This window comes from Gopherus flavomarginatus, chromosome 3 (genome assembly GCF_025201925.1).
Source record: "Gopherus flavomarginatus isolate rGopFla2 chromosome 3, rGopFla2.mat.asm, whole genome shotgun sequence".
In the NCBI taxonomy this organism is placed as follows: domain Eukaryota; kingdom Metazoa; phylum Chordata; order Testudines; family Testudinidae; genus Gopherus; species Gopherus flavomarginatus.
Genome location: NC_066619.1, coordinates 99,887,635 through 99,912,300, shown reverse-complemented (window position 1 = coordinate 99,912,300; position 24,666 = coordinate 99,887,635). Strand labels below are relative to the sequence as shown.

The window sequence follows — 24,666 nt, the reverse complement described above, 5'->3', positions numbered from 1 at the left end:
GGCGGCTGCGCGACCAGGCGCACAGCGGGGCGGACCCGGGAGCGCGAGGCAACCAATCTCCGCGCGCGTGGCGCCAGGCAGGCCGCTCCCCTCTCCGACCCTGGCGTGGGCCGGGCGCTGGCTGAGCGCTGGAGCCGGAGCCGGCCAATCCCGACAGTCGATGGGGCAGGATGGGGCGGGCTGAGCCAAGCGGAGGCGAGCCAGCTGCTGCCTGTCTCCGCGCGCGGGGGCGCCTGAGCGCTTGTCCCCCGGGGTACGGTGTAGGCTCTGTGCGGGCGGTGCATACGCGCTGGCGGGTAGGGTTCCGCGGTGCGTCGGGCCGTGGAGGGGGGAACGAGTGACCTGGCTGAACAATCGGTGCTTTCGCTGTATAGCCTCGCAGTGCACTCCACCGGCCTGGGGAAGCAGCGACAGAGGCCTCGGCAGCTCAGGTAACGCGGGTCGCCTTGGACCATAGCGCCACGGAGCCATCTACACACCCTAACATCGCGTGAAATCCGAGCCGCGGCTCCAGCAGTGCTGTTCGCTTAATTCAATTGCACTTGTTACGTACTTTGTAGTAAGGTATATTTGCGCATACTGTCCTTACGTCAGTGAATGGAATCACGCACCGGCTCGTGACTGTTGCAGGTGGACACTGCTGCCAAATTGGCAGATAAAGTTGAAAATTCTCTCGGAACCTTGTTTTTCTGTGCATTTCCTTACACGTGTGTGTGATCTGTGATTTGTAACTGTGCTACTTCAAGTCATTTGTGCAAATTCTTTACGGATATACCAGTACTTTGAAGTGGCATAATTAAAAATAGCAGTTGAAAAATTAGGAAATGCAGAATTAAAGTACTAATTCAGTACATCTGTGTTGGGAGGATTGGTGCCTTAATGTTTGGCATTGTAGGCTGCTCATGGTAAGCTTGATGATAACTTTACGATCTGCATGCAATAAGATGGTATATTTGTAATTTTTTTTAATTTGTCCTACTTCTCTTGGTGAAAGAGACAAGCGTTGAAGTTTACACAGAGCTCTATCTCAAAAATTTGACTCACTAACAAAAGTTGGGCCAATAGAAGATACTACCTCACCAATCTTGTGTCTCTGATATCCTGTGACCAACATGGCTACAATTACACTGCAAACAAAATATTTTACTACCCACTCTTGGTTTCCACTTTTCTTTATTTTTCATGCATACACAAATAAAGTTGCCTGCTTTTATTTACTCTGGAATCCTTCCCTTAAATTGTGACTATATTTGATACAGACAGTGACATAAATTAATGAGTTCTAAGTTCTTCAGATGTGTAGATGGTATCTGACTTGTCAACGAGTGTTTCTTTTTGAGTCAAAGTTTACCAGCACTGAAAAGCCTTTATTGATCTTTATTATAAAATATTTGTCATTTGCTAAGGGCTTGTCTACACTTAAAATGCTACAGTGCGTGGCTGCATTACTGCAGTGCTTCTGTGTAGATTGGACCTCCTCCTGTCGGCATAAGTAATCCACCTTCCCAAGAAGTGGTAGCTAGGTTGATGGAAGAATTTGGTCTGGGTGAACCCCCCAAAGTGTTACAGTGCCCAAGGAACATTTCTCAGTGTCCAAAAAAATCCTTCAAAAAATTGGAAAGACAAGATCTGAGATTTGTGATACTGTAATGTTAAAATAAAAGCAGAAAAGGAAGTTTCCAGAAGAAACTTTGAAAGAAAACAGGACACAAACTCATTTTCTCCCTCTTCCCTAGGTTACTTTCAAGGGCCCAATCTGCAAACACTTTACTATTGTGCTAAGTAGTCCTGTTTTCTGCAATGGAACTGCTCATGATAATAAAAACTATGCTTGGTAGTAAGCAATTGCAGGTTGGATCTTAAAGGAGCCCTCCTAGTAAGACTGTGAAGACAGCTGAATAGACATGGTAAAAGTTGAAAACCTTTAGAAGTCTTTTTGTGGTAATTGGTATTTTCCTGTGTAGCAGCTGATTTTTGTCATTGTCCAAAAGGTTTGTTCATTGTTCTTATTTTAAACAGTGGAAAGAAGGGAACTGGATAGAACACAAATTATGAAGGTGTTAGTCATTGGACTTGGCGGGTAAGTGCAAACAAATTCAGTCTCTGTTAAAACAAAATTGTAAGATTGCCTCAAACTCCATATTGTGATCTAACAATCCCTGAGTGTGAATATAGCTCTTTTTTTTTTTAAGTAAATAAAAACTTAAGCTTAATATTATATTGTCAATTGTATTTAATTCAGGGGAGTAGCCACAGATGGGCTTGGATGGGCAATTAGCATCCAGGCCCACCCAAATCTGAGCAGGGGTATAGTGCTGCCTCAGTGCCCCGGAGCATCACTCGCACCTGAAATCCAGATGGATCTATGCACCTGCCCTTCAGAGCTCCCCGAGCTCTGCCATGCCATTTTTCTGAGCCGCTCCATATGCGTGCCCAGCTTGGCAGGTGAAGCCTTGTGTCTGGGGGTACCAGGGCCAGGAAGAGGGCGTGGCATTAGGGGAGAAGCTGAGCTAGTACAGTCTGTCATTGCAGATCCAGCTGAAAGTCAGGGCCCACCAAAATTTCCACTGCTAGCTATGCCACTGGTTTAATTTTTTATAACTTTTTCCACCCTCCACCATAGACTGACCCTTTCAGACATCAACGCTAGTCTTCCTCTTTTTCGTTGTCATATAAGCTGACTAAAATGAGTTAAATGATAAAATCATAGAATTGTAGGACTGAAAGGAACCAGAAGAGGTCATCTAGTTCAGTCCCCTGTACTCTTGGCAGGACTAAGTATTTTCCAAACAAATGTTAGGAAACTGCAAATTATTCTGAATAAAATTAACTTTTTGTAATTGTCTTTTTGCTAGTGCACATTGCACTCCTATGTTATGCATTATTTTTGTCCTGACACATTGTTTATTCCATTTTCAAAGTCAGAGTGACAAATGGGGGGAAAACAACACTGGCAAAACGACTTAGGAAACAGCTTCCAAACTGCAGTATACTTGCTCAAGATGACTTCTTTAAGGTAACCCGAGTTGATGGAATGACTTCATACATAAAAGTAGACTTTAAATGTAGTTCCTGCAACACTATATTATTTTTTCTTGATCTACTAGTATGTGACAATTTAAAATGAATCCTGTTTATGGAGTCAATATAAATTGTTATCTGGAAAAGAGGAAAATACAATTAAGAATGCTATAATAATGTTAAAGCTTTCAGTTGCCAAAAAAGATTAGGAATATGACCAACAGAATAATCATCTCACTGCATCCTCTGATATTTATATTTAAAGGTGAGTAGAGAAACAGATGCATTTCAGGGAATGTGTCATGCTACTGCAATTAAAATTATTTTTGTAGGTTTTTAACTCTAGATAGAAAACAACAAATAGAAACAAAATAGCAACAAAAAATTAAATATTGTTGCTTGTTTTTGTTTCATATCTTAAAAAATGCAAAAGCATAACTGTTTCTGTATCTATATGAGTGAGAAGGGCCTGTTCTTGTTCCTGATGTGGTTATTGTTCTCGAATGAAAGAGTAGTTTATTCAGAAGTTAATATTAAAATCCAGAGATGCTTGTGTTTATATGATATGTAATATATTATCAATATCAATTTCAGTAGATTAGTAAATAATTTTACCTGGATAGTACTATTTCAGGGGGACGTGGGAAAAATTATATTTTATTTGAAGAGTAATTTTGGGGGACCCTAGTGATACATCAAGATTAAGTTTCGGGGGGGCGGGGGTGGGCAACACTCCTGCTATGTTGCAATCCACTGTTTTATGAAAAACACTGAATATTCTACTACTGTCTTCCCCTACTCTACATGCTGCTTTGGCTTCCTGTTTCTCCCCCCGCCTGTGTTACATTTTCTGCTTCATATCCTCGCAACCCTTCCGCCTAAGCCATTCACACTGGCCTTCCAGCCTTCTATACATCTCCACCATGAATACTACACAAGTGAATTCAGAGTAATAGGGTTACTATTGCCTTTTGACCTAATAACTGCCTGTTTTTTTCTCTCTAGCCAGAATCGGAAGTAGAGATAGATGAACATGGATTTAAGCAATATGATGGTTAGTAAATTGGGTATACTGCTTGTGAACATTATGTATTGAAATGTGAGCTGTAGTTTATTAACTTTAGCGTCTGTTTCTTTTGGATCAATGCAGTCATCAGTGGGGACAGTGTTTTACTTTGTTTTTAAAAAATGGTTAGTGGGTTATGTCTGGCAAAAAGTAAAGAAAACGTAATTTGATATAGGATTTTTTCAGGATGTTTAACAGAAAAAGTCAGTATTTTAAAAGTTCATCATCATTATACTGGACAGTTTAATATAGTATACCTTTATTTGACTATTACACAATACCATTACTATGGAATAGCAATAATATTTTAACTTCCTGCATTTATCACTGACTTTATATCTTTGTTTTGCAAATTAGCTAGCCCTTTCTGTTTCTCCAGAAACAGCTGTCACTTAGCATAGGATATTATGAAATTTCCTCTGGTGACAGCATGTATCTAAAGTTCTGAGGTGATGGGTCTCCAAACTGCTTCATCCAGTGCTTTCCTTTTCTAGAGGCTAGTTAAACAAACTGTCTGCAACAGACTTTATTCTCTCTATTCTTGGTCTTCTAAATTATAGTGCATGACACAGCCAACTGTCTGTTGCTTACAGTGAAACCTTGTCAATTTATTAACCTGTCAATATTAAGACTCTTCTGAACAGCATTAGTAGTTGTGATTTCAAACCTAATGCCAATTATACCATTTTACAGTGTTAAATGTTTATTTTTATTTCGTCATTTAGGGCCATATTCTGTCACTCTTACTCATTTCGAGTAGCCTCTTGCTTCACAAGTAGCCCCACTAACTTAATAGGGCTACTTGTGTAGGATGTTGTCAACATGACTATCAGAATCTGGCCCGTAACAAGCAATATGCACCTTAAAACCAAATAATTAAAATATAGATATTAATATCTTGTTCGACAGTAACTTAGAGAAAACTGCATTCCAGAGGTGAAATTCTGACCCCCTTAAAGTGAGTAGTAGTTATATTTTGATTACAGGCCAGTTAAATGAAATCAGATGTAATATAGAAAGTTATCAATTAGCAAATAGTGAAATTTAATTTTAAATAGTTGTTCCGTTTTCCCCCTTTGTAGAGTTGCACCTCATGACATGTCCTGGGAGATTCTGAGCACTTCCTGTAACATCCTCAACTCCTGATGTGAAGTGACTGAGAATCAAGGCTGCTTAGCACCTCCCAGAATCAGATCCTAAATCAAGCATGATCAGATCCAAGTTTCAACCTTTTTCTCATGCAAGAAGTCTCACTGAGTTCAGGACTATACTGCAGATTATAACTAAAAATGAGTCCAATTGCAATTTGAGATCTGGATCTAAACTTTAAATTCTAGGCTAGCCATCAGGCCATCTCTAATTATAAAACTACAGTTTAATATCCTGCAGCTGATCTAAGATTTCCTTTAATACCTGGCTATTTATAACATTAGCCTAAACCTTGAATTCTGTGTTTATTACCAACATTCATCAGCTATGTAACTTTCAGTTGAACTTTTGAACTTCACTCAATTTGGACAATGAAACTAGGTGAATCAGCAGAACATTCTGTTTCACATGCCCAAATTCAGTGCTGTTGTTTTAGGTTCCAGTAGTAAATGGGAATGTTAACATTTAAATTTCCATTTCTTTTAAATTAACCCTGCTTCTTTTACTTAACACCTACATTTAGATCTTAAACTATTTGACAGGGTTTCTGCTTAACTCAGAAATAATGCAAAAATTAAAAGCCAAAACAAAAACACGTTAACTTAACCTTTTATGTATTTTCTAGTACTTGATGCCCTTTATATGGAGGAAATGGTGACAAGCATACGCTCATGGATGAAAAACCCAACAGGCTCTTCTGTCTCAACAGCAGAATCAAGGAGTACACCTGTCAATCTGAGAAGTACAGAAGAAGTTCACATTTTAATAGCTGAAGGTTTTCTTCTGTATAACTATGAGTAAGCAACGCTACTTTACAAATAACTTTAAAATGTCACATTAACATAAACTGTAAATGGGGGCGTGAATAAGGAAACAAAATGACTAAACATGCTGTCATCTTAGGCCTCTTAATGAAGTATGGGATAGAAGATATTTTCTGACCCTTCCATATGAAGAATGCAAGAGGAGAAGGAGGTAATGTTTTAAAACTATTGCTCGCTGCAGATCACCATGCCCTAGTACACGTAAGATAGAAAGGTTCCTGTATGTCAATGTGTTCTCACACATCTACCAACTGTAACAACTCAGAGCAGAGTCTGCTGACTCTCCTCAGTCCCTTCTTGTGATCTTGCTATTGCTGAGGTAGTGAGCTTTGCCTTGTTACCATTCCATCCCTGAGGGTAGAGCCTGTGTGGTTCCCAGGGATGTTCAAACAGCATCTGTAACCCTCAAATGTATAGATCCATCCCTTGTTTATCATTCATATTGTAGTTGTGCATGGGGACACCAGTCACTGTTCAGACTGCCAATGTACAGACACAAAGTAAAAAGCTCCTTGCCCAAGGAACTTAAAATATAGGTTAATTACAGTACAGTTGCACTTAAGTATTGTTTAAGAGAGAACAGAAACAAAGTGTTTACTCTTGCAGCTACAAGAAGCTGTGCCACCACAATGCTGTTCAGTGGCAGAGTTGACATGCATTTACATTGTGTATTATTTAAGTTAGATACTGGCCCCTTTCTGTGTTCAGTAACTATTGCAAATGTGGAGTAACTGTTGCAAATCTGGTGTTGATGGCTTTATTCTAGAATGACACAAGTGTAGCTAAGGTCAGACTCTGGTTCACTGATTACAGAATTCCCATATTCATAATGGCCTATGTTTTGAAAAGTGACTAGTAGATTTTCAGTGCCTTTCTTTCTAGGAGCCCAACTTAAGAGACCTCAAAGGAGTTTAATCATCAAAAGGTGGGTACTCAGCACTTCTGAAAATCAGACCCTCTAAGGCAGTGGTTCTCAATCAGGGGAATGCAGAGGTCTTCCAGGAGGTACATCACCTCATCTAGATATTTGCCTAGTTTTATAACAGACTACATAAAAAACTAAAATTTCATACAGACAATGACTTGTTTATACTGCTCTGTATACTATACACTGAAATGTAAGTACAATATTTATATTCCAGTTGGTTTATTTTATAATGGTAAAAATGAGAAAGTAAGCAATTTTTCAGTCATAGTGTGCTGTGACACTTTTATTTTTTTTATGTCTGATTTTTGTAAGCAAGTCCAAGTTGTCTTTAAGTGAGGTGAAACTTTCGGTACGCAAGACAAATCAGATTCCTGAAAGGGGAATAGTAGTCTGGAAAGGTTGAGAGCCAGTGCTCTCAGGTGTTGCAAGTTGAGCAACCAAAATTGCTAGTCACTTCTCAGAATTTAGACCAATGTGAAAAATATTATCTGTGATTGCAATGTATTTTGGCTATTCTTATGTAACTTACTTATGCAATGAAGTTTAATTAAGATGAAACATCTGTTTCAATAAGAATCTGCTCTTACTCAGTTTTGCAGTTGAAATGATAGGCAGAAATAGGTGATTTGATGGGGTCTTGTGGGCAATATGCTAAATCCTGTTATAACTAAGGAGTCTCCTGTGCTGTGACCAGCAGATACACAGCCTCCCTCTCTTAGTATTTTGGATAGATATTCTTAGTAAATAAACAATGAAGGGTATATGAGTGCACACCAGGAAAAAAAATGTCAAACTTGCACAGGAAAGCAAATGTGTTTTTCTGTAGTACCAGAGTTTATCAACCGGCAGATCAACCAGGATACTTCGATGGACATGTATGGCCTATGTATCTGAAACATAAAAGGGAAATGGAAGAAAATACAAATAATATCGGTATGGTATACACAATCTTTAAATATATAAAAATTATTAAAAGTAGTGATTTTTGCAAATCACTCTATTTTTCCAGAAATTTTTTGGCATTTATGCAGCAGTATTAGATGCATTTATTGTCTGCTAGTAGATGAGTGATCTTCATGCTAGAAAATCTTGTAGAGATTACCCACCTTTGTGAGCTACAAGAATAAACAAAAATGTATTGGTCACCTTCACTAGTGATTCCTAAACTCCATGTGACAAACCAGTTTGTGTGTGTGCGGTTAATTAGAAAAATTCTGGGGAGTTATATGGCTCATTGGATTGATCCATTAGAATGTGGTTTATAATCCTGCTTTAGATCTTAGATAGAATAAGTTTAATAGATTCCTCCAAATTGTACATATTGATAAGCCACTACACAGTCTGGCATGAGACATGTCAGGATTTTGGTGCTTTGGTGGAGCTACGTAGGGAAGTTTGCATAATGCCAAACTTATAATGCTGTTAGAGCCTGATCCTGCAACATGTAGAGCACTTCCAGCAAGGTGATGGGCACTGAACACCTTCATCTTGTATTGAATGGCATGCTCAACACTGTTCATGATCGGGCGTTAAATTCTTTTTTCTTTTATTGATCAATATCATACTAAAGATTTATATTTATCTAAAAGGTTAATGGTGAAATTCACCCCCGTGGCAAGAGATAGTGCAAGGCCCTGTGTATCGGGTGTATATAGAGCCTCTTACAGGCTCTCTACTAGAATGAACTGTGCCAAAATAAATGTGTGAATTAGCTGAAGCACATGTTTCAAAATCAGTGGGCGTGTGAGAGATGAGATGGGGGATGGAATAGAAACTGCCTTGGGGGAGGGAAAAAAAGGCCTTGAAAGATCATCTCAGAAATAGAGTTGTTCCTTTGGGTCACTTTGAAATGGATTATGCTGGATTATAGGACATATAGTCATACATAATCTTTAGTTGGGGCCCTGTTAGAGGTAACCCATCCTAACACTAATTTACAGATAAATCATAGAACTGGAAGGGACCTCGAGAGGTAATCTAATCCAGTCCCCTGCATTTGTGGCAGGACTAAGTATTATCTAGACCATTCCTGACAGGTGTTTGTCTAATCTTCTCTTAAAAATCTCCAATGATGGAGACTTCACAGCCTCCCTAGGCAATTTATTCTAGTGCTTAACCACCCTGACAGGAAGTTTTTCCTAATCGCCAACCTAAACCTCCCTTGCTGCAATTTAAGTCCATTGCTTTTTGTCCTGTCCTCAGAGGTTAAGAACAATTTTTCTTCCTCCTCCTTGTAACAACCTTTTACATACACCTCTACCTCGATATAACGGTGACCTGATATAACACAAATTCAGATATAACACGGTAAAGCAATGCTCCAGGGGGCGGTACTGCACACTCCGGTGGATCAAAGCAAGTTCAATATAACGTGATTTCACCTATAACACGGTAAGACTTTTTGGCTCCCGAGGACAGCGTTATATCGAGTTAGAGGTGTACTTGAAAACTGTGATGTCCCCTCTCAGTCTTCTCTTTTCCAGACTAAACAAACCCAGTTTTTTCAATCTTCTCTCATAGGTCATGTTTTCTAGACCTTTAATCATTTTGTTGCTCTTCTGTGGACTCTCTCCAATTTGTCCACATCCTTTGTGAAATGTAGTGCCCAGAACTGGACACAGTACTCCAGTTGAGACCTAATCAGCCCAGAGAAGAGTGGAAAAATTACTTCTCATGTCTTGCTTACAATAATCCTGCTAATACATCCCAGAATAATGTTTACTTTTTTTGCAACAGCATTATATTGTTGACTTATATTTAGCTTGTGGTCCACGATGACCCCAGATCCCTTTCCACAGTACTCCTTCCTAAGCAGTCATTTCCCATTTTGTATGCGTGTAACTGATTGTTCCTTCCTAAATGGAGTACTTTGCATTTGTCCTTATTGAATTTCATCCTGTTTACTTCAGAACATTTCTCCAGTTTGTTCAGATCATTTTGAATTTGAATCCTGTCCTCCAAAGCACTTGCAACCCCTCCCACCTTGGTATTATCCGCAGATTTTATAAGTGTGCTCTCTATGCAATTATCTAAATCATAATGAAGATACTGAACAGAACTGGACCCAGAACTGATCCCTGCGGGACCCCACTTGTTATGCCCTTCCGGCATGACTGTGTACCACTGATAACTACTCTGGGAATGGTTTATTCCATTTTATTGCATCAAAGTATGTTTGCTTTTTTATTAAAAAAGACAACAAAACTGTGTAGCTGTTATATTTGCTAAAGCTTGTTGTTTAAAAGTGGAAAAAAAAAAGTTTACTCTGTCCATAGTAGCGTTTTTCAACCCTTAGAGAATCTGCTTTCTTGTGTTTACTTTTTGGGAGTGCTGCTCTTTTCTCTTGAGTGAGAGGCTGAATTATGGGACTTGTGGTATGTGTTTAAACTGTGAAATTGAGTAGAAACCTGTATCTTTTGCCCAGGGAGACTGACATCCCCACTCTGTAGTTAGAAGATGCTGGACTATTTCCAGAAATCTGGATCTTTTATGGAAAACAGAAGAGGAAAATGAATGTAGGGTTCCAGAAAATGGAAGAATTTATTAAATAACCACCTGCAACATGTGTTCTTACTCAGCAATCTGAGAAAATGAGGTTCAACAGTTTGAAATGAAGCTAGTGGTGCCCAAAGCCCTGTTAACTTAGGAACCCTGTGTGTACAATATTGTCCCCAGCAATCCCAGCCTTTCATTGTTGATCCTCTTGCCCTCTTAATGCTATGCTGAGGAATTGCCTAGTGTTGTACTGGCTGAAGTGGGAGTGTTTCTTGTTCCTCAGAGGGGTCTCATCCATATACTGACCAGAACAAACCCTGCTTAGCCTGAAATTTGACATTTTCAGATAACGGGGCTGCAGAAGGATGCTGAGAGACTCAAATCAGCATTCTCAAAATCTCTCAAATATTCTGTCTGGTAAGGATTTTATTATTTTGTTTTAATAGAATAAATGTGAGTCCTGCAATGAAGGAGCCATATCCAACTTTTCCTCGAGTCAGGTCTACATGAGAAATTTTTTTTTGCTGGGATAGCAATGTCAGTTGGGGGTGTGACTTGATTTTTCTTTTTGCAGTGTTTCTATACAGTGGGGCTTTTGCAGGTAGACCATTATATTGACAAGTGTTTTTGACGATATAGCTTATCCGAGTGGTTCTCAAACTTTTTGTATTGGTGACCCCTTTCACATAGCAAGCCTCTGAGTGTGACCCCTCCCGCAATTAATTAAAAATACTTTTTAATATATTTAACACCATTATAAATGCTGGAGGCAAAGTGGAGTTTGGGGTAGAGGCTGACAGCTCACGACCTCCCCATGTAATAACATTGTGACCCCCTGAGGGGTCCTGACCCCCAGTTTGAGAAACCCTGGCTTATCTGCTTGCTAAGCTGGGATAAGCACTTTTTTGCCAGTTGAATAGGGTGCATCCACACTAGGAGGATCTGCCAACATATCTATTCTTTTCTAATATAGACCTGGACTACTTCAACCAATCCATATTTATAGTTGGGTAGGGAAAACAGTTTTGTTAAATTTGTCATTATTTCCTTTAGGGATAGGGAAAGTAGTAAAAGAGCATGCATAGCACAAAGAATCTGTCTTTGCCTCGCTCAAATAAATAAATAAAGTAAATATATAATATATATTTTTAACCTAAACAACCCGGAGTATTAGCGATTACAGCACATTCATCATTGTTTCCTCTCCCCATTAGGAGAGTTATTACAACTTAGCTGGAGGTCCTCAAGATTACATACATAGTGGGCCACAGAAGAATATTAATTTGCATTAACTCTCTGTACAAGTTCTGGCAGTAATTGTTCCCAATTTTCTGCTGAATTTCTCAGCTTACCATAGAACTAGTATTTCTGTTCTTTTGGGACATCTATAGACTATGTATTTTAAAAAAAGAATCTGGTATTTTTTGGGTGGATTGATCTCCTATTTATGAACTTCTATTTAAGCGATATTGGGAGAGGAAAGGAAGTATTCTTGATTTTCTATTGCGATAGCACCTACAGATGCCATTTGGGATTTTGCTGGGTCCTATACAAATGTATAGGAAGTTACAGTTCACTTTAATTATTAATATTATGACCACTTTTCTCTCCCCTTCTTTCTCAGTTTATTTGGATGGAACAAAATCTGAGGAAGACCTCTTTTCATATGTTTATAATGATATAGTGCGGGAGCTAGAAGCATGGAAAAAGTAAGTCATCTTATGGGAAATTGGAACAGGATAAGGGAACTCATTAACAAAAATCTATGCCAATATTAAGGGATAATGTAAATACCTAGCATTTGATGTCCTGTGTTACAAAACTCTTATGTTTTGTCTAAATAGGAAGCAAAAAGCTAAATAAATAGAAGGGTAGCTGTGGTCTGAACCTTAGATCTAAAATACTTGGACTCTCTGGAACCATAGATTCCAAGTAGACCAGTATTAGCTTAGCCCTTCACCCTTCTGTGGTATGCCAATAGAGCAGGTGTGGGCAAACTTTTTGGCCTAAGGGCCACATTGGGGAATAGAAATTGTATGGCAGGCCATGAATGCTCACAAAATTGGGGTTGGGGTGCAGAAGGGGGTGAGGGTTCTGGTTGAGGTGTGGGCTCTGGGATGGGCCTGGGGATGAGGAGTTTGGGGTGTAGGAGGGTGCTCTGGGCCTGGACTGAGGAGGTTGGAGAACAGGAAGAGGATCAGGGCTCAGGAAGGGGTTGGGGCATGGGGAGTGGCTCAGGGGTCCAGGCTCCGAGTGGCATTTACCTCAAGCAGCTCCCAGAAGCAGTGGCATGTCCCTTTTCTGGCTCCTATGCAGAGGCATAGCCAGGCGTCTCTGTGCACTGCCCCATCCACAGGCTCTGCCCCTGCAGCTCCACTTGGAGTGCCAAGGGGGCCATTGGAGCACATAGGAGCCGGAGTGGGGCCATGCCATGGCTTCTGGGAGCTGTGTGGTGCAGCCCCCGACCCAGCATCCCGGCTGGAGTGCTGGAGTAGGGCCGAGCCATGTGCTGTGGCCCCTGACCTGGCGCGCACCAGACCCCGCTCCCCAGTGGGAGTTTGTGGGCAGTCTGGCCCGTGGGCCGTAGTTTGCCCACCCCTGCAATAGAGTATACTAATCACTTGCTATGGGTGGGCTTTAAAGTAAAACTTTAAAAACTGAGCTTATGTTGGTGCTGCTTGGTCAGCGAAGACCTTATGGCACTCTGTTTAAGCTGGATTTTGACCAGGTTCTTTGATCCTACTGAAAGGCTGAGTTACTATATCATTTTAGATCTCTTCTCTGCTCTCACTCTTTTTGGTGCTTGTATGTTAGGAATAACCTTTTTTATTATGTTTCCCTAGATTCGCAAACATCTGCTTTTCCTAAGTGGAGCAATTAGGCCTGTGCATTTATTCACTAGAGAGAATAGGAAGGCTCTCTAATAATGATTTAAATATTGAAGAACCAGAACATATAATAAATCTGGTTTTCCTAATCCCCTATTCCACACTATTTGGTTTGCGGTTTTGGGGTGATTTTCTTCTCTCTACTGAATTCTCACAATCATTAGAGGGAATTTTAGTTAACTCACCTTTTCTTTATTTAGATTAAGAAGCATACACACAGCTTTTTTTTTTTGTTTTGTTAATTAAGCAGTAATTAAATGAGTTGCAGCAGTAAGCTAACAGGAGTCTGTCAAAGAATGTGTCCACTGGTTCTTAAAAAGAACTCTCGTGGAAGAATCAGTGCATATTTATCTGAAAGAAAAAACAAAGTTTGTGTCTTAATAGTTGATCCCATAAGTCTGGTCTTCCTACTGTGTATAACAGTGGCTCACAAACGTTTGTACTGGTGACCCCTTTCACATAGCAAACCTCTGAGTGCGACTCTCTCTTATAAATTAAAAACACTTTTTTTAATATTTAACACCATTATAAATGCTGGAGGCAAAGCGGGGTTTGGGGTGGAGGTTGACACCTCGCAACCCTCCATGTAATAACGTCACAACCCCCTGAGGGGTCCCGACCCCCAGTTTGAGAACCCCTGGTGTATAACATCTGCCATGCTTTTACTACCTCTTTGATACTGATGCAGTGTAGTCAATGTATAGACTGATCAGCAAGATCTATACATTTATTTTGTAACTCAAAATCCATTAAAATTTGAATTTTAATTTTGAAATACATCACTACATGATATAGATAACTGGGTACAGAGCTGTGGCTGATCTTTACTATTAAATATATATATAAAACAAGAGAGAGGGGGAATGAGGTAGCAAAACCCCAGCCAAAGATCTCCTGGTTATGGTTTGTGCCAGTACATAGCATTCATAGAAGGTCATTCATAGAAGCCAGAGAAGGTCATCACCAATACTAGTTATTCACAGTGAAGCATGTTAACATTAATTGAAAAATAAAAATTTAAGTGAAAAATAATTAAAAATACAGTCAATGATACTGTTTATATGTTCCATATCCTTATGAATGAGAGAGACATTTAGTATCTTAATGTGGATTATATACAAACTAAATGTAAACATTTGTTTTACAACTGCTTCAGATCTGGAACAGATAGATCAGTTGCTGGATAACTGCAGAGTTAAGAGATATATTTGAAAGCTTTTGAGAGAAAGTGGTAACATATTACTTTGAGCAAAAAAAATTGAGGTTTGACAAGATTTGAGCAGTAGAGGGAAAGAATAACATTTTGAGCTTCAGGCGGGTGACAAGAATTGTGATAGACATAGTAGATGCCATCTAATATCTGTGAACTGATATCTTTACTTTTATTATTTTTTTTAAGGTGAGCAGGTCACAGCAAAACCATGTGAGAAGTTCGGATTCTTTCCAGTAGGGATTCAGGGTCAATTTTATGGTGTCTGGATGGATCACTTTGCCAATCTATTCTATGTACATCAGTAACACCAGTTTATAGAATCCATATTTTACTGTAGTGACTGCTATTTCTGTTAGACTTATAAATATTGATGAATAGTATAGGTCATCCAGTAGACTAGTGCAGTATTTTTAAAGTGATAGCCTTGCTCAGAGTGGCATCTGTAATCCTGTGACAAACCTCAACCTGATTTAATATTTAATCATGTAGTATAAGGAATTTGAAAGTTACTTTAATGTATGGAAATATAGCCCTGGATATTTCATAAATATACTTCCGTAGGTATACGCTATGTGTACAATTTTATATGCAAGTAAAATATTTTTGGAATTGAAAATCACAAATTCAAAGTGATTGCACATTAGTAATATAGGGAAAATAGAAGTAATAGCTCATAAAATATTAAATATGAGTATTAAATGACATGTGGTTAAAGAGGCAAAAGCCATTTTGGGAATATGTAAATAGAGGTATTGCACTTGAGACCAGAAACAAAATTCTTCCTTTTTCACATGGTGTTTGTTAGAATGCATCTGGAGTATTGTGTATTGTTTGGGGCACTGTGGAAAGGATATAGATAATCTGAAGAGCAACTACTAAGCTATTAGAAAGAGTTGTAGGATAAGAACAGAGGTTGGTAGTGGGTCAGATGTGTTAACATCTGATGAAAAATGTGCAGCCTGGAAAATAAGAGGTTTTGAGTTGTAAAAGATTCTGGATGACAAATGCAAAAAAGATCCTACAAAAGAGGAGAAGGAAATAATAAGATTCTCATTAATCATAAATGATTAATTAGAAATAAATGAAAAAATAAATGTGATTAGAGAACAGAAAAATATAGTTTAGATCAATTAAGGAATAATAGCAGCTTCCCAGTCATATAAAAATATATAAATACACACAGGGAGGACTTAAAACTATTTGAAAACAAACTATCTTTTGAGGACTGTCTAGATCAGGGGTTGGCAACCTTTCAGAAGGTTTATCAGTCTAATTTAAGGTTTTGCATGCCAGTAATACATTTTAACATTTTTAGAAGATCTTTCTATAAGTCTGTAATATATAACTAAACTATTGCTGTATGTAAAGTAAGAAAGATTTTAAAAATGTTTAAGAAACTTCATTTAAAATTAAATTATAATGCAGAGCCCCCTGGACCGGTGGCCAGGACCTGGACAGTGAGTGCTGCTGAAAATCAGCTCGTGTGCCAGATATCCCTGGTCTAGATATCTTAATTCTACTCAAACCAAAGGTGCAAACCATATAACCTACTACAGGGTCCTTCCAGCCCTAAAAGTTCTAGAATTGTTGACTTTCAGGAATTTTGGTAGCACAGAAATGTGTTTTTGTTTGGATATTTTTAGCCTGACGACTATAATATGGTAGCCATCTTGACTGTCTGATCATGAATGCAATATTAAGACTGTTAATAGTAAACAGAAAATATATTTGTGGTGATCTACTAAAACAGAAGCATAGTGTAAGTGTATGTAGAAATATGTTTAAGATGAAATACTTTCTAATGTGAACTTCTGTATCTCAATTTTGTACAAAAAATAAAATATACCCTAACTGTGTTTTCTCAAATGGTTTACAAGAACAAAAAATGGCTTTAAATAGATATATAAAAAATGTTTATTTTGCAGGGAGGTGTGCAGTCACATGACAGCAAAGCAAGTATGTATTAAACTAGCTGATACTTGCCAGAAACTTCTTATTTTTGATGCTCAGAAATCCTGGATTCTATCTCTGTTTCTGGTGTATAAGTATTGTACCATAAGACAGATAAAACTGCAATTGTTACATTAGAGATTTGGTTTCTATTCCTAACTGTGGTTGGAGAAGGTAAAATAGAAACGGGTATAACCTGTTAGTTAACTTTAAATCCTTAAGAGCAATGATCCTTGATACATTTATAGATTTGAGCTGTATTTTAAAGATATCTTTAAAATGCAATGTATTCTACCATAGATCAGTGGTTCTTAACAGGGGTATGCATGTTCCTGGGTGTATGCAGAGATCTTTCAGTGGGTACACCAAATCACCTAGATATTTGCCTAGTTTTACAACAGGCTACATAAAAAGAACTAGCAAAGTCTGTACAGAGAAGTAGCGAAACTTCATAAAATGACTTGTTTATACTGCCCTGTATACTGTAAACCGAAATGTAAGAACAATATTTATATTTATATTGCTTTGATAATTATATGATAAAAATGAGAATACGCAGTTTTTCAGTAATAGTGTTTTGTGACACCTTGGTCTGATTGTGTAAGCAAGTAGTTAAGTGAGGTGAAACTTGGGATATGCAAGACATTGCAGACTCCTGCAAGTGGTACAGTAGTGTGGAAAGGTTGAGGGCTACTGCAATAGATGATGATTTTTTCTAAACTAGATAACCTTAACTGAGATTGGAGTTATAAGGGTATCTGCGTTCTATTCTCAGATTTTCTGTGTCTGAGGGATCTTATTTAGACACCTCTGTACCCCTGCATATTCTTATATATTTTTAAATATATCTATGCTATAGTAATATCCCAAAAGACATCATTTGTGTATCATTTACTATCATTTGTGTAACATGTAGCAATTCTGCTGTATTATTTCAGGAGCTCAAGTCCTACAGTGATAAAAATAGTTAATATAAAATAGAACAAGTGGCCAGAGACATTTTATTTTCATCTGAACAAGATGCTGGACTTTGCTGTGCCTGGCCTGCCTCATTACTACCTATTATAATCACGACGACTCCTTCCTCACACACTCTCTGCTCTTACTTCTTTTTTGTGTTATGGTCCATCTTTAGGGCTCAGCAGCTCCAGGACAGGATTCCCTCCAGTGCAATTAACAGCAAGGCTGCCCGGGGAGTTAAAAAGGAGCAGAGGCCAATAGTGTTATAGTGCCTATCACAATGTATGTGTTGTTGAAATACAGATTTAATTTTTTATTAGCACTAATGTTGTAAGAATTATGTAGTACCCGGGTTAAGAAAAGAGTGGCTGTAGATCTGGGTATAGGGCTTAGATTATCCAACCAAGCTCTTTCCCAGGGCTTGGGCACTCAGGGTGAGAGGGGAAAATTGCTCCCTCGTACCCTATTTCTTTACAGATAGGTATGGCGGCATCTCAAACATATTTTTCAATGGAAAAATAGCCACCACTGACTCATCTTCCCCCTACCCTCCGTTACAAACGACTGCCCCTTTCCCGGCTGTCGCCTGCTTCCCCCTGCCTGGGACCGTGCTCCATGCTAGGCCGGCCACTGAGAGCGACGCTGCTGTAGCCAGGCTGCAGTCCAGCTTAACACCCCCCCCCCCAGTGACTGGGGTGCACGCGACCCCCCCCCCCGCGGTGTCTGCCACACGGTGAAGAAGCAGGTTGGATCCTGGCCGCAGAGGGGACGGGTGACACCTCCCTCCGCGACAGTTCGCGGTTAGCCCGTTGACTCTTCTCGCATTTTCTCACGATCACTCACTAGCTGGTAGGAGGGGTCGGACGGGCTCTTCTGCGGCTGCGCGGGCCGTGCCCGTTGTATATGGCCGTTGGAGGGTGGTGTCATATAAAGCAAGGGCTCGGGGGGGGGGCGCGTGCGCCTCTCTGGTGCCGGAAGCGGGCGGGGACGGCGTTGGAGTTGTCGGCCGCGTGCGGCCTGTCCTGGAAGGCGCAGCTCCCGCTGCAGCCGCGGCCCTGAGGCGAGAAGGATACACCTCGGTCAGGGCGATGCTCCGGGGGCGCCGGGAGGAGGATGGGGGGGAACAGCGACCGTGGCGAGACCGGGCTGACTGCGACGACGGGGAGGTGCCGTTCAGCAGCGAGCGGCTCAGGCGAAAGCAGCCGGAGCAGGGGACGGTGAGCAGGATGGAGGAGGAGGAGGAGGAACGGCTGGAGGGGGAGCATTTCCGGAGAATCATCAACGCCTTCCGATACTACGGGTAACCGATACCCTGCTCCGCGGAAGACCGGAGACCCGCCACCCCCCGGGTTTCCTGAACCCGAGAGACCCCGATCCTGGTCGGCTCCCCCTTAGGCTGAGAGACGAGACCCCCTACCCAGTTCCCAGGCCGGGTCTTCTCCTGCCCTGAGCCCGAGAAACCAACCAGGTGGAGCCAGGAAATCACTGCCTGTGTAACCTTTCTGCCCACTTCCTCCCGTGCACCCCCGCCACCGGGGTGTGTGCGCTCCCCATCCCCCCATGACAGTTCTCTAGTTTTTCTCTTATAAGTGTGGAAATAGAAAATTATTTGGAAGTGGAGCTGAGTGCATGCACAGAAGTGATAGCAGAGCATGTCGGTCAAGCCCGTTCTTTGTTATCTGGAGAAGTACTTGAAGTGGTGTTGAAGGGTCTTCATATCTTCCCCTTAAGGCAAAGTTGTCTAATTAGGGGAGATGAAGTGAACAGTAGGTTTTTCTGTTTTTTAAAGTGAACTTGATTGCATTTGGATAATAAATGTAAAAGTATATAATTATTAATAAACATTTATTTTGTACTGCTGAAATTGAACTTTACAGACTATGCAAATACTGCAAAAAACAGGCCTGTTAACAGCATTGTATTCAGTGCTAACGTTGAAGGATATAACTAACTTTCTGAGCTTGTTTTCCTACCAGAATAGTGCTTTATGACCCTTCAAAAAACAATAAGCTGGAGTAGAAAGCCTAAAAAATAATTTTCTACCGAGTGTGTAGAACAGAGGAGAAACATCCGTTAGTTTTAACCAAAACAAAAAATGATCTAGAGAAAGCAACTGTTTATAGCCACGCTTGTGACATTATCTTGGAAATCACATGTGTTCTGTCACTGTAGAACCTTTTAGCAAGTGTAAATACATGAAACAGAGTTGGGATGTTATGATCCACATTATACTTTCTATATTTCAATTGACTGATTTAATAACTGGGGCCATTATAATGCAATTGTCTCGTTTGAACAATGTTAGGTACCAAACATGATCCTTAAATTATAGTACCACCTCCTCTGCAATTCCTTTCAAAGAGCTTTAACCAGATTGAGTTGAAATGAGCCCCATATTTAATAACTTGTCAATAAAACATGTTTTAAATAGCTTTATTTTTATAAACCTGTACCAAGGTTATTGAAATTAAAGTGTGTCTCTTAAACAATCCAAATGCTTGAATATAGAAATATGAAATGAGCGATTTTAGATACCCATGTAAACTGTGAATGAAGTAGGTTCTAATTCAGGGGGCTGAACGTCTACATGACTGTCTTAGCAACCATTAAGAAAGGGATAGATGACAAAACAGAAAATATCCTAATGCCTTGAATACTGCATGCAGTTCTTGTCACTCCATCTCAAAAAAGATGTATTAGAAGCGGAGAAGTATAGAGAAGGGCAACAAAATCATTAGGGGTATGGACAGCTTCCCTGTGAGGAGAGATTAAAAAGACTGGGACTGTTCAGTTTAGAAGAGAGATACAGTAGAGGTATCTAAAATCATGAATGGTTTGGAGAAAGAGAATAAGGAAATGTCATTTATCCCTTCATGTAACAGAAGAAATAGGGGTCACCCAGTGAAATTAATAGCTACAGATTTGCACAATGCACAGTCACCTGTGCAGCTTGTTGCCAGGAGATGTTGTGAAGGCCAAAAATATAAGTGGGTTCAAAAATAATTAGATAAATTCATGGAGGATAGGTGCAGTCAAGGGCTTTTAGACATGATGGTCAGGGATGCAACCACATGCTCCGGTGTCCCTGAACCTCTGGCTGCCAGAAGCTGGGACTGGATGATGGGATGGATCACTCGATAAATTGCCCTCTTAAACTAATTCCATCTGAAGCTGTTAGAAAACAGGATACAGGGCTAGGTGGACCATTAGTTTGACCTAGTATGTGGATTCTTATGTTCTTAAACTTGCTATAGAATATCCTTAAATTACATTGATTTGGAAATTGTGTACAGATTAGAATTTAAAATGAAAACAGCAACATTATCCTATGTAGTTACAATGAAATGTGTTCATACTTAACTTTTTTGTTAATGAGTGGTTCAGGGTAAAGAATTAAGGCCTCAATTGTGTAGTGATGTATCCACATACTTAATTTTCCATATTGTGAGTAGTTCTGTTGATTTCATTGGACTGTTCAGTGTGAAAAGGTAAGCATGTGGATAAGTCTTTACAGGATCTGTACAGTGATATTAAAAGTGAAGTGAGTTCCTTGTATCTTATGCAGCATAATGTATATTCTTTTAATATTTTCTTTACTGCTTCAATGCACAGTTAAAAACTTGATATTTTCAAACCGTTTGTCTAATCAGTCTGTTTCTGTGAATTTCTAATGTTATTAAAACCAATGTAGACTTTGGTTTGTGAACCAATGCCATTGATGGTGATGCTGACATGCACAGATCTGGGAATAGATAACCAGCTTCATAATTTGCATTCTAAAATAACCACATTATCTATAAAATTCTTAGGAATTGAGGTTTTTTGGCTTGGTTAGGGGATTATTGTGAAATGAGATCTAAGCTTTTTGAATAAAGATGGAGAAGTTATGATAGCTGTGTAGTCTGGGGTATCTTCACATGTGGGTTCTTTGCATTTATAGTTGAAGCTAAATACTGACAGACCTTAACTTTTTTTTATTTTCTAGAACTAATATGCATGAGCAAGTGAACAGGACAGAGAGACAGTTTAGATCCCTCCCAGCTAATCAACAAAACCTACTTCCTCAATTTCTTCTTCATCTGGACAAGATTCGGAAATGCATTGATCATAATCAAGAGATCTTGCAGACCATTGTGAACGAGTGCAAACATATGTTTGAAAATAAAGAATATGGAGAAGATGTATGTAAAATTGGACTCTCTTCATATTTCAGAAGTAAAAATTTCTGTACATTTGTTAGTTTTTTATATTTCTTTTTCTCATTTCAGGTTTCCATTCCTTTTGTCCCTCCCCTTACGAATTCATATTTGCTTAATTACCTTGCCCCCAACCTTTGCATGTCTTATAGGCCTGATGAATTATATTGTATAGTTTTTCAATAAAGGCATATCTGGCTATTTTTTCTATATAAAGGCACAGTTAATCCTTCAGGAGAACAGTACTTGTCTGCTATGGCAAGTGTCAGTAATTACTCTTAGTAACAGATCAGTATGATAGAACTCCAATGGAGTTCTAACTCTACCCAAGTTTTTTTTAAGGTTGACTTTTCACTTGGCTGCATTGATCATAAGTAGTGTTTTTGTAGTACATTAGTTTACAACATTCTTAATCATCTATGTGTTTTAGGTAAATTAACTATTTGTGGTATTATAGTTCTGTACAACTTTATTATAATTTCCCCCCTACTTGATCTATCTTTTTTAGTGTGCCATATCTATTTTTTTAATTTCGTTTTACACTTATGAAGCTTAAGGGACTGGCAGTGACGGAAACTGAAGTCTTCTTTTTTTTTTTTTTGTATCCATAGGCTGGGTACAGTTCTGGGCAGCTCCAGTGTGAGCTTCTCCATGCTGCCTCATCAATGGCTTGGAGGGACCTCCCTCTCAGAGTGGGAGGTTGTTCGGTCTCCATACTAGCTCACCCCTTGTCCTTTCCTGAATAAGGACTACCAGTTGTGCTGAATTATGCTATATTATATATTGGTTTTGTGATGTGGACCCTGGTCTATTGAGGGCTGAGCTGATACCACCAAACTCATTTCATATATGACTGTAAGATGGATTTGAGCCCTGGTCCCAGAGGTGAGAGGCGAGTGCTTTATCAACTAAACCACCCATATAGCTGCTACAGCATGTCTGTTTCAGTATTCAAAGCTAAGGTTGTTTGACATCTTAATTTTCTGGATTTATTTTTTTCTCTAACTTTTATTTGCCCTTTAATCAGGAAAATGGGAAGATTGTGCCAGCCTCAACGTTTGACATGGATAAATTAAAGTCCACTTTGAAACAGTTTGTAAGAGACTGGAGTGAAACGGGGAAACCTGAGAGAGATTCCTGCTACCAGCCAATCATTAATGAAATTGTAAAGAACTTTCCAAAAGAGAGATGGTAAATAGTGCTTTGTTTTTAAGATTTATTGTAAGAGAAAATATATAGGCCTTCCACGTTGCACGCCACTTGTAAAAAGTTTGTAGAGACTGGTTGGAAAAAAAAACTTGAATTTAAAAATACTTTAAAATAAGTGCAAATAGTGTTGGGTTAATTGCATAAACAAAAAGTGCTTGTATGGTAGGGAAGTACAGTAGAATACAAAACGTTAATAATAAAATAGAAATAATAAAAGCAGAATTAAGTATTGTCTGTCTTTGGGCCAATATTGATAGGTCTAAATATATTTTTATTATGTGAGTTCAAAAAGTTGTAATATGGTTAAGTTTAGTGATTCTATAGCAGCACAATACAAGGAATCAAAGTTCCAGTTTGGCAGCTGCTGTGAGTGCTGTGGTAGGATCCATGTCCAGCTTGCCTCAGCTCCAGAGAAGACCATAGTATATGATCCCTTGAAGGGTAGGGGAAGTAAAATGTGGTTATTCTTGGTGAGAGAGGAAAGGAGTATAAGGTTCCTATCACCCCTATTATAGCTTTATTACATTTGCAATCCTGTTTACAAGTGTTCAGACCTAATATTGATTTCAGACACAAGATACAATGCATCTTGTAAAATTCTCATGTGTTTCTGTGTGTATCTTGATAAATGACTTGACAAAAAATGAGGCATGTCTGTGTGTCTGAAGGTAGGATGAATGCCGATATGGCAATAACCTAAAAAGAGCAAAGTTATTTACAAAAAGTAGTATAGTAGTAAAAATGAGAAACAACAAAAAAACTACTCATTAATGAAATCCATTTCCTAAGAATATAAATATAAATGATTTAGTTACTTATTAAATCAGTGCAATTGTCATAAGTTTAAAAGTGAAATGATATATATTTAAGTGTCAATGGTGGCCACTGTTTTTCCTCTTTATGTTTTAATTTCATTTGTGAACTTGGTGTTTATAAAAGTGAGGACTGATAGCTGTGGCTGGAGCCTAAGTTTGCTACAGCCAATCACTTCTTCATACAGTACAAAGAGTTCACCTCCAACCTGTCCTATAAATATTCCTTGCTACCTGTCATTTGGTTTTCTGCAGTAGATACTGCCGACCATTACAGACAGCAAAGTGTTTTTGATGCGGTCAAACATCTAAGCTACAGAGATCAGCAAATTTTTTTCGTTTAACTTGTCTGGAGGTGAAATGTTACTGCAATACTTAGCCCAGTGGTTCTCAACCAGGAGTACACATATTCAACTCATCTAGATTAGTGTTTCTCAACCTGGGGGTTGCAGTCCCTAGGGGAATGACGGGATGGATTTAAAGGTATTGCAAGCGCAGGGCCAGCATTAGGGTTTGGCAAGCAGGGAAGTTGCCTGGGGCCCCGAGAAGCTAAGTTACATGCTGCAGCCCTGCTGCCTGTGGCTCAGGCTTCAGACATGAAAAACAGGCTCAAGTATCTCACTGAAATTTAGGTACAATATTTATATTCCAATTGCTTTATTTTATAATTATATGGTAAAAACGAGAAAGTAAGAAATGTTTCGGTAGTAACGTGCTGGGACACTTTTTAGTAGTTTTATGTCTGATTTTGTAAGAAAGTTTTTAAGTGAGGTGAAATTTGGGATACACAAGACAGATCAGACTCTTGAAAGGGGTACACTAGTCTGGAAAGTTTGAGAACCACTAACTTAGCCCACTGAGATTTCATTGGAGGATAAGATTTGTATAGCACTTTCAAAAATATAACTTGAATACTCTTCCCTTGTTAGATACAAGGCATTCAGGAATGTCTTCT

The 24,666-nt window shown here is 39.2% G+C and overlaps 2 protein-coding genes across 6 annotated transcripts in view; both read left to right on the top strand.

The window, feature by feature from the left end:
- Positions 1-186: 186 nt before the first annotated feature.
- On the top strand, positions 187-16,450 carry NMRK1 (nicotinamide riboside kinase 1). Of its 2 annotated transcripts, none has more exons than XM_050944244.1 (9): positions 187-431; positions 2,020-2,080; positions 2,926-3,016; positions 4,027-4,075; positions 5,862-6,033; positions 6,140-6,211; positions 7,815-7,921; positions 12,108-12,192; positions 14,771-16,450. In XM_050944244.1, the coding sequence occupies exons 2-9, from the start codon at positions 2,052-2,054 to the stop codon at positions 14,772-14,774; spliced, it is 609 nt and encodes a 202-aa protein (XP_050800201.1). In that variant the 5' UTR covers positions 187-431; positions 2,020-2,051; the 3' UTR covers positions 14,775-16,450. The 2 variants fall into 2 exon arrangements, 1 of the variants encoding a protein (XP_050800201.1); XR_007773179.1 differs by lacking the exon at positions 14,771-16,450 and adding an exon at positions 10,413-10,503 and having other exon boundaries at positions 339-431; positions 12,108-12,190.
- Positions 16,451-18,446: 1,996 nt separating this feature from the next.
- Positions 18,447-24,666, top strand: part of CARNMT1 (carnosine N-methyltransferase 1) — a 29,077-nt gene continuing 22,857 nt past the window's right edge. Inside the window, exons 1-3 of one of the 4 annotated variants that reach the window (XM_050944207.1) lie at positions 18,447-18,711; positions 21,480-21,675; positions 22,718-22,881. In XM_050944207.1, the coding sequence (XP_050800164.1) occupies positions 18,608-18,711; positions 21,480-21,675; positions 22,718-22,881 (464 nt within the window). In that variant the 5' untranslated portion in view covers positions 18,447-18,607. The other 3 variants (XM_050944206.1, XM_050944208.1, XM_050944209.1) reach the window with 3 other exon arrangements.

Bases quoted from the DNA above. Each gene is read 5' to 3' on its own strand.
- NMRK1 (XM_050944244.1), top strand. From the start codon at position 2,052: ATGAAGGTGTTAGTCATTGGACTTGGCGG. The intron at 2,081-2,925 runs GTAAGTGCAAAC...TTTCAAAGTCAG, and splicing joins TTAGTCATTGGACTTGGCGG to AGTGACAAATGGGGGGAAAA. The intron at 3,017-4,026 runs GTAACCCGAGTT...TTTTCTCTCTAG, and splicing joins CTCAAGATGACTTCTTTAAG to CCAGAATCGGAAGTAGAGAT.